The sequence below is a fragment of the Rhinolophus ferrumequinum genome, chromosome X (assembly GCF_004115265.2).
Source record: "Rhinolophus ferrumequinum isolate MPI-CBG mRhiFer1 chromosome X, mRhiFer1_v1.p, whole genome shotgun sequence".
Classification (NCBI taxonomy): domain Eukaryota; kingdom Metazoa; phylum Chordata; class Mammalia; order Chiroptera; family Rhinolophidae; genus Rhinolophus; species Rhinolophus ferrumequinum.
Window position 1 is genome coordinate 5,700,863 of NC_046284.1, and position 14,802 is coordinate 5,715,664.

The 14,802-nt window shown below is 39.7% G+C and overlaps 1 protein-coding gene across 4 annotated transcripts in view; it reads left to right on the forward strand.

Annotated features, from left to right (window-relative positions):
• F8 (coagulation factor VIII) overlaps positions 1-14,802 on the forward strand; it is a 121,288-nt gene that overhangs the window by 83,732 nt on the left and 22,754 nt on the right. For 3 of the 4 annotated variants that reach the window (XM_033106138.1, XM_033106148.1, XM_033106154.1), the window contains 8 exons: positions 2,923-3,076; positions 4,474-4,686; positions 4,958-5,186; positions 5,400-5,582; positions 7,009-7,125; positions 7,745-7,816; positions 8,113-8,198; positions 12,436-12,591. In XM_033106138.1, coding sequence (XP_032962029.1) covers positions 2,923-3,076; positions 4,474-4,686; positions 4,958-5,186; positions 5,400-5,582; positions 7,009-7,125; positions 7,745-7,816; positions 8,113-8,198; positions 12,436-12,591 — 1,210 coding nt within the window. Of the gene's footprint in view, positions 1-2,399; positions 2,519-2,922; positions 3,077-4,473; positions 4,687-4,957; positions 5,187-5,399; positions 5,583-7,008; positions 7,126-7,744; positions 7,817-8,112; positions 8,199-12,435; positions 12,592-14,802 lie in introns of those variants that run through there. The other variant, XM_033106163.1, reaches the window with a different exon arrangement.

A 14,802-nucleotide genomic window follows, 5' to 3' on the forward strand; every position in this document is an offset into this window, starting at 1 on the left:
AACCTTCTCATTACATGAACAGAGTGTTTGCTTAAAATTTAGCATCCATGCACGATTTTAAAACTTTTAGCCAATTACAATAGAAAGGAATTCCCTCATCCTGACAAAGAGTATCTACAAAAGTCTCTACCAACATCTAATGTTGACCCATTGAAGACTTTCCTTTGGAGATCAGGAACAAGTTATCACCCTTCATTATGATCACTTCTACTCAATACTGTGCTGGAGGTACTAACCAACACACTAAAACAGTAAAAAGATATAAAAGGTATAAAGGCTGCAAAGGGAGAAATAAAACAGTCCTTGATTACAGATTATATAAATTGTGTACATAGAAAAAATTTAAAAGTATCTACAAATAAATGATTAGAATTAACTAAGAAGGTTAGCAGGTTTGTGGAATTCAAAATCAATATACAAAAGCTAATTGTATATATAACAGCAGCAGACAGGTAGACAATGAAATTAAATAGTCACGATGACCTAGAAATAGGTATGACAAAAATTTTTCAAGATCTCTATGGGAAAAAAACTGGAAATTTAATGGGAAACTTTAAAGAAGACCTATACTAAATAAATGCCAAGATGTACCATGTACATGGGCTAGAAAACGCAATACTGTGGAAATGTAAATTATTTCCAAACTGATCTATAGATTCAACACAACCCAAATGAAAATCTCAACAGTTTGTTTTTTTCTTGAACAACTCAACAAGCTAATTTTGAAACACAAAGGGCCAAGAATAGCTAAGTCCTTCTTGAAGAAGAAGAACAAGGTGGGAGTATAATACTGAAACTTATTTTAAAACTTATTTTAAAGCTGCTGTTATATATACAATTATATTTTGTATATTGATTTTGAATTCCACAAACCTGCTAACCTTCTTAGTTAATTCTAATCATTTATTTGTAGATACTTTTAAACAATGTGATAGTTGGCATTGGGGTACACAAAGAAGTCGATGGAAAAGAATAGAAAATCCAAAAATAGACTCACACATATAAGATACCTGATTTATGACAAACGTGTTATAGAAAAGTGATTTTCAATAAAAGGTGTCGGGAAATTTTGATGCCCATATGGAAAAAACATTAAATTGGATCCCTAACTCACACTACGTATATACAAAAATCCACTCACATTGGGTTACAAGTCGAAACATGAACATAAAAACCATAAATCTTTTAGAAGGAAAAAATAAGCCAATATCTTAATAACTTCAGAGTTGGGGGGGTGGAGATTTGACATCAAGATACAAAAAGCAGTAACCATGGAGGATTTTTGATAAATTTTACAACATTAAAATTACGAACTTATGCTCATCAAAATATTTTTTAAAAAAGAATTAAAACTAGTCACAGCATAGGAGAAGATGTTTGCAGCACAAAAAGCCAACAAAGTATTCATATCAAGACTGTATATGGTATACTTTTGAATCAACAAGAAAAAAGCAGATTACCCAATAGAGAAATTGGGAAAAAAACAAACAAACAATCCAAGCTTGGGTAGGCATTCCACAAAAGAGAAAATCCAATTTGTCCTATTCGTAAAGAAAGATGCTCAACTTCATTATTAATCAGGGAAGTGCAAAATAAAACCACAGGCACACTGCTATGCAACCACTAGAATGGCCCAAAATGTAAAAATACAGTCAATATCAAGTGTGTGTGAAGATTTGGATCAAATGAAAATGGAAAATGGTGCAGAAGCTTTGGAAAACAGTGTGGTAGTAGCTACCAAAGCGGAATATATGCATACTCGGCAATTCCAGTTCTAGGTGTGTGCCCAACAGAAATGCAACTACGAGTTCACCAAAAGACATGCGCAAGAAGGTTCATAGCAGGCCTTTGTGGAAGTACCAAAAATCAGAAACAACTCAAATGCCCACGACTGAGGTACATGCACACAGTGGAATACTCTACAGCAATGGGGATGAACAAACTATAGCTACACACAACAACGTAGTTGAGTCTCATAACCATAATGCTGAGTGAAAGAAGCCAGAAACAAAAGAACGTATACAATATGGTTCCATGTACATACTTCAAAAACAAGCAAAAGTGAACTATATTCTTTAGGGATGTGTGCATAGTAGTATAATTGTGAAGAAAAGCAAAAAAATAATCATCATAAACATCAGAACGGTAGTTACTTTTGGTGGGGAGGGAGGGGATGTGATTGGAAAGGTACATGCAGTGAGCCTTCTGGGTTGCTGGCAAAGTTCTGGATCCAGATGCATTTTTCTACCAAAAGCATTTGTTTTATGCACTTTATGATACAGTTGGAATCCACATTTTTAACAGACTTTTTTTTTTTTTTTTAAAGAAAAGAGGTCCAAGGACTGAGTCCTGGGCTCTCTTATATTTAGAATATGTTTATAACCCCACATCCATTCAACATTCAACAAATGTTTCTTCCCTGCTTCCATGGAGCTTCCGTACCAGGGAGGCCTGGAGAGAGTATGTCAAGAAGGATGGAGGGGTTAACTATGCAAACATTGCTTAGATGTCGAGTAAGGTGAGGACATAAGAAAATTGACTATTGGCTTTGATAAGCCACTTGCATGATTTGGAGACCATCTAAATATGGATGATATTCATATAGACCTCTTTGGTCAACTCCCAACCTCCGTGTATGTCAGTTTAATTCACATAGATGTCCCGTGTGTCCAAAACTGTATACCCCAACCGACTCTTCCTCCAGGGTGCCCCATCTCAGTGAATTTCATCACCATCCATCCATTTGCCCAAATCAGGAACCTGAAAGTCATCTTGAATCCCACTTTCCTCTGCCCCCTTACACTTCCAATTCATAATCAATTCTACTAAATGTATCTTAAATATGGAGAAGGCAAGACTGTGAGGTGTTTCTACGTACTTGGTCCATGAGGATGTTGCTTTTCCTCTGCTTTTTTTCTCTAGGGCTCAGAGTGGAAGTGTCCCTCAGTTCAAGAAGGTGGTTTTCCAGGAATTCACTGATGGCTCCTTCACTCAGCCCTTATATCGTGGAGAACTAAATGAGCACCTGGGACTCTTGGGGCCCTGTATCAGAGCAGAAGTCGAAGACAATATCATGGTGAGTTGAGGACAATGGAATTACAAGAAAATTAGTCCTGTATATTCTTTGTTTCTGATTATAAAAATAATGCATCCTCACTTTTGAAAATGTTTAAAGTATAGAAAACAAAGAAGTTGAGAAGTAATCTCATAATTATCATTTCAGTGTATGTTCTTATCTCTTTCCTATGTATTCTTTATGTATTCAAAATTATACAATGTATAATTTTACTTCTTTTTTGACTAAATGTCATGAGATAAACATTTCTTATGTCATAAAGAACACTTCCTAAGTATCTTTTTTTTTAAATGATGGCATAATAGTCTATTACATGAATTTATGGTTTACTTAACCATTTACGTTGAACCACCTTTTCGTTTATTTTTTCACCATTTAAATAACGCCACAATCACAACTCTTTTCCTAGGATAAAATTCTAAAAGTACAACGTACATAACATTTAAGACTTCCTCTAATGAATTATCTGTTAATGTCCTTTGCACATTTGACATATTTAGAGGGAGTGCTTTTCTTATTATTTATATTACTTCATATATTATAGATCATTGATTTATTAATGATCATTGATCATTTAGTGAATAGTATTTTTCCAAGTTTGTTCTCTCTTAATTTTACATGTAGTGTTTTTTAAATAAAAATAGATTTGATATTTTAGAAGTAATCCATAAATCTTTCCTTTATGACACTTTCATAGCTTTTATGCGTATAAAAATCCTTCCCCATACAGATTTTTTTTCTTAAAATCACGTATACTTTCTTCAACTTTCTTTTACAGTTTAATTTCTTAACATTTAACTTTTTAATCCATGAGCAATTTCTATAGGCTAGAATTTATTTTGCTGCATTGTGTGAGCCAAAGATCAAAGTAGTTTTATTTTTTACCAAAAATAAATCACTTGTCCCAAGTGATTGTTTACATTAGGGAAATAGAGGGATCTAAAATTATGGGATTGTAAGTGAATTTTTTTCTTCCTTGATTTTTATTTTACTTTCCATATGTCTATGAAAAATGTATAATTTTTTTCGAATCTGAAAAACCAGTCTTTTTTAAAGAGCATATGCATTAATCCTGGAATCTGTCATGAAGAACCTTAGTATAAACTACCAGGATTATGGTCTCTCAAAACTTCTGTAGAATATTTTCCCTTTATTTTGAAATTACTTTTAAGTGTTTAGGAATTTTTCTCCTTTGCAACTTTTGAATGCATGCCTTAAGCTTTTTTTTAATTAAAAAACTCCTCAGAGTTTCCTATATAGATCTTTAGGTTTGGGTTCTAACAACATCCATTGTCTGTACCACTTCCTCTGGGCATTAGAACTTGGATAAATCCCCAAAATGGGCATTACTATTTGGGATGTAAACTGTAAGGTACTTCTTTTTTTCCCCCCTGCAGGTAACTTTCAAAAACGAGGCCTCTCGTCCCTACTCCTTCTATTCTAGCCTTATTTCTTATGAGGAAGATGAGAGCCAAGGAGCACAACCTAGACAAAAGTTTGTCAAACCTAATGAAACGAAAATTTACTTCTGGAAAGTACAACATCATATGGCACCTACTAAAGATGAGTTTGACTGCAAAGCCTGGGCTTATTTTTCTGATGTTGATCTGGTAAGCAGGTCTACACTATGCCAAAAGAAATGGTCTTTGCAGTATCTGCTGAGAATGTTGGTATTTACCCTACACATAATGGGAAGTTTAAACAGGGGACGTGGCACCATACTTGCGTTTTAGAAATATCACTGTGGAATCCACTGAAGAGGATGAATGGTACTGTGGGAAGACGGGACTGGGGTGGAGTGGCATAAAGGTGGATGGGAAATCCACTGTGGTTCATAGACGAGAGAGCTTCTACTCACAGGACCGATGTCTTCCCTCTCAGGAACGAGACATGCACTCAGGCCTAATTGGACCTCTTCTGATCTGCCGCACGAACACACTGAACCCTTCTCATGGGAGACAAGTGACAGTGCGGGAATTTGCTCTGTTTTTCACTATTTTTGATGAGACCAAGAGCTGGTACTTCACTGAAAACATGGAAAGGAACTGCAGGGCTCCCTGCAATATCCAGATGGAGGACCCTGCTTTTAAACAAAATTATCGCTTCCATGGTAATATATCCCCCACATAAAATATCACTCACTGTGAAATGCAGCATGCACTGCGACAAATGAGTCCAGAGCCAGAGGCTTGGACATTGCATAAATTAAGAGTATATGTATGGGAATGGGATCCTTAGAGGAATCAGTAGTTTTGACTGGCGTGGAAGAAAAGAAACTTCTACAGTAGATTTTAACAGCTTTCTGCATGTTGTCCCTCCCCAGCAATCAATGGCTATGTGATGGATACTCTACCTGGTTTAGTAATGGCTCAGGATCAAAGGATTCGATGGTATCTGCTCAGCATGGGCAGCAACGAAAACATCCATTCCATTCATTTCAGTGGACACGTATTCACTGTACGGAAGAAAGAGGAGTATAAAATGGCGGTCTACAACCTCTATCCAGGTAGCAGCTGCTTTGTGCTCTCTCTTCTACCTACTGTACTTACTGAGTACTTGAAATGGTATAGGCACTGGGGATGCAATTGGTGAACAAAGCAGACAAACTCTGTTTCCAGGGTAACTTACTTTTTCAAGTGACTTTACCCTACAGAGAGATAATAAATAAATTAGCAGAGGAACATGATAATTTCAGATACACATAATGTGATATAAGGAACATAGAACAGAATAAACGGATAATTAATGTTGGAGCACTTTCCTAGGAAAAAAGGGATATTTTTCCATCTCAAATCCCGTACGGCACCAGTAATGTACCTAAGAGTGATTTATGTCTGTAACTAGTATGTTCTTAAGCACTACTCAGTTGTTGCTAAAAACACAACTTTGTTTTAGTTCTCCACTATCCCTTTAGGACAGGTTTAATAGTGGGAATAAACTTGCCCTGCTTCTGCGTAAAAATTCTGGTAAGCCCAGGGACTTTTCTGCTCACTCTTATGTTAAGTGATAAACAGTCCTGTGGTCACTTTACATCACAAATAAACGCGTGGTTTGTCAGAAATTACAATGTCCACTCTAAGATGTTAATACAAATTCTGAACCTGATTTCACTTGGACCTCTCCTCTCAAAACCTGAGCCTGTGCCAGGCTGGAAGCCTGCACTGGGAAAGGGAGGCACAGCTGTGTCCTGGTTCGCTACCTTAGGCTTCTTGTGCTTCCCCCAACTCCTTGCTGGCTGCTTTGAACTCCAGGATGGAGAGGATACAGGTAAGGGACAGGACAGTTACCTCCTTACAACTGGCACCACTGCTGTAAGCCAGCTTCGCACTGTACACCTGGCAGATACTGAAACCTGACTCTGATTGCAGGGGACGCTGAGGGGATCTTCAGACTCCCTTTAGGACCCTCTCTCATGAAAGCCCCTGCACCTGGCTGGTTCCAGCTTTATTCCGGCTGGTTGGTCGCTCATTCCTCAGCCACTCAGCATCCACCTCCAGCTTTTCACTGCTGGGGTTACTTTAGTCCTCAAGGCAGCCCTAGTGGACTAGATCCATGAGGACCTCACCCTGAGATCCCTCTCCCAAGGAGCCCACATCTGGTCACTGAGAAATACACCTTTGGCCCTGAAAACCCCTAAGAATGTAGGCCAATCCTAACTCAGGAGCTTTCTCCTGTCTCTGTACCAAAGCGTTCCGTCACCGTATCTCCCCATTTCCCAGGGGGTGGGATAAGGCTGGGGAGGGGCTCTCAGAAGTCAATCTCTAGTGGCTCCAACTGCAGGGGTCACATAGCAAGCACTGTGGGTTTCAAGGGACCAAGAGTAGTGGAACTGACTTAGGTAGATTTCCTTTGATATTCTGTATAAGCCAACGCATCTCATGCTCATTTTTTAGTGAAAAGAAATCACTTTTGTTCCTTTTGTTTTTGATAAGGTGTTTTTGAGACAGTGGAAATGCAACCATCCAAAGCTGGAATCTGGCGGATAGAATGCCTTATTGGTGAACACCTACAAGCTGGGATGAGCACTCTTTTTCTGGTGTATAGCAAGAGTGAGTAGCAATGTGGGCACAGGCCCCCTGCCTACCCAGCCTGCATCTGTACAGCTTTTCTCCTTCCTAGAATGGCTGCCTTTATCAAGAAATAAATACAAGTTCACAGTCATTATCAAATCTGAAATGAATATTGCTGGTAAAAATCATCAGAGTCCTCAGATATGCTTGAAGCTTTGAACACTTTGAACCTGAAGCTTTAAATATTTAACGAACTGATGCTAAAAAAAAAAATCTCTTCCTTTTCACAACTTCGTGAAGCTCCAAGATCTCTAAGAGCAAATTTTAAAACTTAATTTTGGTTCAATTAAGAAGTATTGGAAGAGTTTGAGATTCAATCATAAAAAAGTAAGAGAACCACCAGACCATTTACATATGGACCCATTTCCTCAGCTGCAAAATGTGAATAATTCTAGCACCTACCTGTTGGGGTGAATGAAATGAGATAGTACAGTAAAATAGCACAGTTCTTGACATATAGAAAACACTAAAAAAAAAAAAAGAGAGAGAGAGAGAGAGAGAGAGCATTTGTTGGTATTCTTCCATATTCATTGACTTACATTTGTGAAGCTAAATTTTCTGCACTTCTAGCTATTGTGTTCCCCTCATTTGATTTCAGAGTGTCAGACTCCTCTGGGAATGGCTTCTGGACGCATTAGAGATTTTCAGATTACAGCTTCAGGACAATATGGTAAGTACTGTTATTTTCTGGTTAGGTCTTATTTTAGGGGAAACATGGTAGTGCTGGTAACACATACCAGTACATAGCAACGAATTAGAGGTGCTAATAGTCAATAAAATTATTAAATTTTAGAACATAAAATGGATAAGGGCAAGCAAAACACTTAGGAAGTCATTGATACTATTGTGCTTTATGCCTTTATCTTCTTCACAGCTAGGACTAACCTTTCTCAAGAGTAATTTCATTCCCAAGTGTCTAGAACCAACCCAGCTTAAGCTAATCTCTCTCCCCTTTCTTGGGCAAAGGACAATGGGCCCCGAAGCTGGCCAGACTTCACCATTCTGGATCAATCAATGCCTGGAGCACCAAGGATCCCTTTTCCTGGATCAAGGTTAGAAAATGCCTCCCATTCAATGGCATCATGTAATCCTCTTGCAAGTTCACAGCACTACACATCTCTTTCGTACTGAAGTCATTTCCATCAAACTCCAGGTAACACAGGAGGCCAGAAGTCGGGAATAGAACTGAGCATGCTGATGTGTCCTACTGATGTGTTTTTAATATTTCTACTGGGATTAGAACATCTGAAAACTTCTGACAACACTGAACTCACCACCTCCCAAGATTGTGTATTCTATAATTAGATGCCTCCAACTACTGTGTTTCACGGAAAATAAGCCCTAGCACGATTTTTCAGGATGACATCCCCTGAACATAAGCCCTAAAAGCTACTTTTGGAGCAAAAATTAATATAAGACCCGGTCTTATTTTCGGGGAAACACGGTACCTAGGTGTCCTCGAGTCTTCCAATCCCTTTAACACAAAAACAAATGGCTCAATCTCCCATCACACAAGTCCAGAAAATGTGGCTTCTTTATTTTATAAAACTGAATCCACTTCTTCACAAATTATATACCACTGGGTAGTAGGAAACACCTACTGAAGTTAATCCAATCTTGTAAACTAACTTAGAGCCAAGAACTGAAACAGTGTCTTTAGGTTAGCTCCATTTCTTTTTAAATGATTCAGTCTTTCAGATTTTCTCAGTTCCCCATTTCCTCTAGAGCAGCACTGTCCAAGAGAAATATAATGCGAACCACAGATGCAATCCACATGTGTAAGTTTACATTTCCTAGTAGCCACATTATAAAAGAAACATGTGAATTCATTTAAATCATATATTTGATTTAACTCAACATGCCCAAAAGTATTATCATGCCAACGTGAAATCGTTCAGGCCCGTGACCCTTTCAAAGGTATACACATACGGGAACTTCTGGATTCCTCCCATACCACTTGAGAGCTGAAGGCAGCTTAGAAGTGACAACTCAGGCTCTCTGCCTACCCACAGGGGTAGGTTCCTTCTAGAGCCCAAACAGGCAAAGGGAGGGAACTTCTGTTTCCAGGTTTGCTCCTAACCCACCTAACATGCCTCCCACGTCTGGAGCTTGCAGCCCGGACAGGGACACGTTTCATCACCTACCTCCCCGGCTCCATCCACTTCTCACAGCGCACCAGCTTTCTGCTTCCTCTTCTTAGTAGGCCGAGGACATTTCCCGACATAGTTTCCTCCTTTGTGAGGTTACATCTGTTCTAATGTTCCTGAAGTTAAAATAATAAATAGGAATCAGGTAAAATAAACTGGCTTACCAGTAAGCAGACACAAAGAGCTCATCTGTTAATGCCACATCAGCTTCCAAAGAGCCACATCAGCTCATCTTTTCTTGTTCATTTTCTGGCACTGCCAATTATGACTCAATTTGAGAGGACTATTTGCTAATCCCTAAGTATTTAGTTAGTTTGTGAGGCTGCCAAACCACATGTTCTCACCTTATATTTCTGTGGTTATCACTTTTATTCCACCTTACAGGTACCCCTGTGTAGTGGACATTTTAATCTATTTGGCTGCCCTGCATCTGTTCTGTGTGGGTTTTTTTAAATAGTATCCTTATTTCCATTTAGGGAGTTATATGTTCCTCGCTGGATACAATGTGATGAGACCTATAAACAGAGTGTCTTTTCCATACCAAAGAACCCTAAGAGATACACAGTTAAGTTTCCACTTAGGTATTAGTTTTGACCCATTGTTCCAGCTTGCCAAGATTCTGTCTCCCAAAGTATTTCCCACTCTTCCCAGTTTCATACATTTTACTGATTTGATCAGTAAACTTTTTTATATTTTAGCAAAGTCATGATCACAATACTGAAGTAGCCAGGGCTTCCTTACTATGTCCTTAAAACAAAACAAGCTATATTAAGTCCTCACCACAACCTTACGAGGTAGATGTTACTGGCATCCTCATTTCAGGTAAGGAAGTTGAAGCACAGAAAAGTTAAATAACCTGCCCCAAGTCACATAGCCAGTTTGAAGTGGCTGAGCCAAATTCAAACCCAAATAGTTGGGCTCCAGAGCCCTAACTCATAATCATTAAACCATACCATTTCTAGAATGCACCCGTTAGGTTGATAACCAACTATTAACTACCACTGTTTGCTTATGGTAATTGGACCAGTTACCAGCTGATTTTATTATATTATCTGTATGAAATCACCTTATCCTCAAGGTGTTTTCTGCCATCCATCCTACTGAAGTCCAGATACACATTTTCTTGATCTGGTAACTTTACAGAATAAAGAAATGGTTCCAGAGAGCCAGAAGATAGGGAGTTGGAGCTGAGAGGGGTGCTGACAGGAAGGGGAGTTGGGGCAGGCATCTATTCCAGTGAGAAGGCCTGATGAGTGCACAACAGCCAGGCCACCACGCATCAGAGCACTGCACTGGCTTGAGGGGCATCGGGTGACCAGGGCCAGACAATCAGCAGCTGGCAGTCGACAGGCTCCATGGAGATGTCCAGCTGTGATGTCTGTATATGTACACTATGTGACTCATTACCACCTCACTTACTTCCTCGTACAGATGTGTCTTGCCGTCACACTCAAATACCTGGCTGGATATATAGGTGAGAATATTGAATCTATAATTGCCAAATTGCTCCAATATTCTAATTATAGTGCAGAGGAGGCACAAGATGAAATACATAAGATTGGCAGTTTGCCAAGAATTCATCAGTTACATAATGTAGGTGGAAAAGGCAGCTGGCCAGGCTTTATTAAAATTACTTGAAAGTACAATAGTCAGTGGTCCCAAAACGACCTCTCATGTGCTACAGGAAGAAACAGTACAAGTCAATTCAACAACAGTCATGATTTTTGTACCTGGTACTTTCAGTTGTTTATGCCACAATACCAAGAAGAAAAATGAAGTGTCTTCAGTTGGAAATACCATTTAATTTGGGAAAAGACAGTACATTAGCTTCTGAAGACCTTGCCACTCTATCTTGTTACTCTGCTTCATTTTTTTCTCCTGCACTTATCACTACTGGGTGCTGTAAACAAAACGTACATATGATATAATCTTTTTCTCCAACTCAAATGTTCATTCCTTGAGGGCAGAGCTTTTTTTTTCTCTTGTTCACGACTGTATTCCCAGTACCTACAACAGTGCTTGGCACATAACAAGTGCAAAAAATATATTGTTTCGATGGATGGAACTTATAGTCAACTGAAGAAGATAGTTGTTAAGCAAAAGAGTTATGACTAGTCCAACTGGAGTGTGCCAAGCACCTGTGAGAAGTTTGACTTACTTGTTAGGACAGTAACTGACGCCAAAAGTCCTGTAGTGGGTACCCCCTTGTAATGCTTGCATGGTCCATGCCTCTTCTTTTAGAACAAACCATTCCCTACCACTCTGCCATTATTCACTCACTCATTCATTCCAGAACATTTGCTAAGCATCAGTGTTATACCGGATGCCATGTTACATGCTGGAGCTAGAGAGAACATAAAAGCTAACATTTATTATTTAGTACGCAGATGTGCCAGGCACTGAACTCAGCACATTACACGTAGTCACTCTAATCTGTCTGGTAAACCTCTGAGATAAATACCATTATTATCCCCACTTCACAGATACAGAAATTGAGATCCAGAGAGGTTAGGTGACTCAAATGGGTTCACTGCCTTAAGGATGTCAGTCTAACAAGGAAAGAAGATAAGTAAAGAAACCTTTATAATATGGTACAATAACTTGTTATAATGAAGTTATCATACAAAATAAAGTGGAAGCACAGAAGAAGCAGAACTAAATTTTTCCGAGTTTAAGTCAGGAAAGGCTAACCTGACTTAAGGAGAAATGGTGTCTGAGTTAACACTTGAAGGAGGGGTAGCAGTTTATCACTCACTAATAACGATAGTAGGATGGGGTTGGTCTGCAGAGAGAGGAGGAAACTGGCTTTGGCTAGGCTGAGGTGTGGGCAAAGCACTAGGTTATGGGGGTCCATATGTGCAGCACAAAGGATGTGTGTAGAGGAAACGGGGGCTCAATGATTTCCAAGTGTTCTGGTTTTCCAGGAGGTCGGCTGGGAACTCAGTAAGCACCTTACGTACTCAGTCACATCATATACCCCACAGCTTGACACACATCCACATTTCCTCTTCGGCATCTGCCTTCCCTGCACATCCAAGGTAATACTGTGCCTATCAGTGTCAATGTAGATTCTTGTTAGGCCAATAATGAATTTCAGAAGCTGGTACATACACTGAAAATAATGTGTTGTTTTAATTGGCAGGTGGATCTCTTGGCACCAATGATTATACACGGCATCATGACCCAGGGTGCCCGTCAGAAATTCTCCAGCCTGTACATCTCTCAGTTTATCATCATGTACAGTCTTGATGGCAGTAAGTGGCAGAGTTATCGAGGGAATTCCACTGGGACCTTAATGGTATGTAATTAGTCCTTTCAAGAGAATGCATGAATCTTTTAAAGTTTTTGACAAATTTCAAATATGGGACAAACACTCCTAGCACCTACAAACTTAACTCCAAAAAAGAATTTTCCATATATGGGTAATAGCAGTGATTGTGAATATGGATATATGAACAAAATGTGGTAATATCAAGGATCTCATAGATAATAGAAATGAAGAGATGCTTTATTGCCAGAAATGTGTGATTCAGGACTGGGTGTATTGATAAAATTGTGAGTTTGAGGTGACAGTTGGGCAATCAGGTTGAATGTCCCGTAGGCAGTTGACGAAAGGATTGAGTTTAAGGGACAAAACTATGAATGGAGGTGAAGATTTGCGTCTTCCACAGAGAGAAATGGGTGAAACCTTAGGGGAGAGCTCAAGACCCTTAATTAAACAGGCTTACTACCTTAGCAGCAGCATCTGCTCTGCCCTCATTTTTATGCCCCCTGATGAACTGATCCACAAATGCAGCCAATTCTTTCTTTGTCACGCCTCCCACATCTCTTCTGTTTCATTTATATTGCTGTCCTATAGCCTGAGGCCCCGTCACCTCACACTTGACCTATTATGTTACACTCCTAACTCGTCTTCTACTTCAGTCTCTTCTCTAATTAAAGCTGCACATCATTTTTGGGATAATCATCTTATCCTTCAACTGCCTAAAACCTTTCAATGTCTCCCTCTTGTCTTCAGAATAGAGTTCACAGTCCTGTGCAAGAGAACGTTTGTTTGCCAGTTGAGATCCGTTTTCCTGTTTCCCTAGCCCGCTCCTTGTTCTGTGAGCCTGACCTGTGTGGAATACCCTAACAGGCTACCTCAGCCTCTGGCTTTTCGTTGGGTTTCATCGACAGGGATCAACTGGCAAGAAATCAGAGGAAGGGAGGAAAGTAAGATCAGGATATTTATTCTCCCGTCTCCCTCCTTATAGAGGATTTGGCTGGGCGTCTCCACAGAAGGGCACTGCTCCCCCCCAAGTGGCTTTCTCTACCTGTTCCAGGTACTACTGCTGAGTACCAAACCATCTCAAAACTCAGTGTCGTAAATCAACCATTTAGTTTTGTCCATGGATTCTGGGGGTTGGGGCTTTGAAAAGGGCACGGCAGGGAGGGCCTGTCTCTGTTCCACAATATCTGGGGCCTCAGCTGGAAAGACTGGACAGCTGAGGGGCAGGAATCATCTGGAAGCATCTTCACTTGCATGTCTGATGGGTGGTGCTGATTAACCTAACTAGGACAGCATCTGAGGCTGTTGAATGAAGTAACTTTACATGGCCTTCCCATGAGGCCTGGGCTTCTCACAGAATGACAGTCTCAAGGTAACTGGATTTTTTATGTTGCATCCTAGAGACTCTAAGTGTGGAGTCCCAGCTAACAAGGTGGAGACCACATCACCTTTTCTGATCTAGTCTTCTTAGTTGTGTAGCATCACTCCCAATACATTCTATGGGTTATCAGCAAGTCACATGTTTACCCAGATTCAAAGGGAAGGGACATAGCCTCCAATTCTTAATGGGAGGAATGTAAAAAATATGTGGTCACTTTGTAAACCACTACAAGAATCTACCTAATCTCTCCTTTGGGATATTGCTGCCTCTCCTCATCGCTCCAGGCCTAGGAATGCTAATACCCTGCCGGCCCCAACCTTCCTACCTAGTACTTTTATTAAACTTGCCTCAAATTATCCTAACTTGACGGCTCCCTATTTCTTGTTGGAACCCTATCTCATACAGTAATTGGTGCCAGATGTATCCACAGGAAACAGACCCTCAAAATGGAATTCTAGGATTATATTGCTAATATATTCAAGGAACATAGGTTATCATTTCCTCGCTTGGGGAGAAGATTGGATGTTGTGTAATCCATGCATGTGGTGGCATCACAATTTCTCATATTATCACCAGTGATACTATGGGATGAGTTACAGATGATGAGGAAGACATTGGGAGATTAAATTGACAATGGCATTTAGTTATAGCAACAACTGTAGTGTCACCTGATTGTAGAGTGATTTGTCTTCTTTTTATGGGCCTTCTTTTATGGCATACATAGGGGGAAAGGAAATGAAATGTTATGAATATATACAAAGAACACCCATGAACATACATGGAGAATCAGGACACATCCATGGAGCTCTGGAGGGGTCTTCCATATCCTGTGGTTGTAGGAAGATACTTGGACTTCAGAC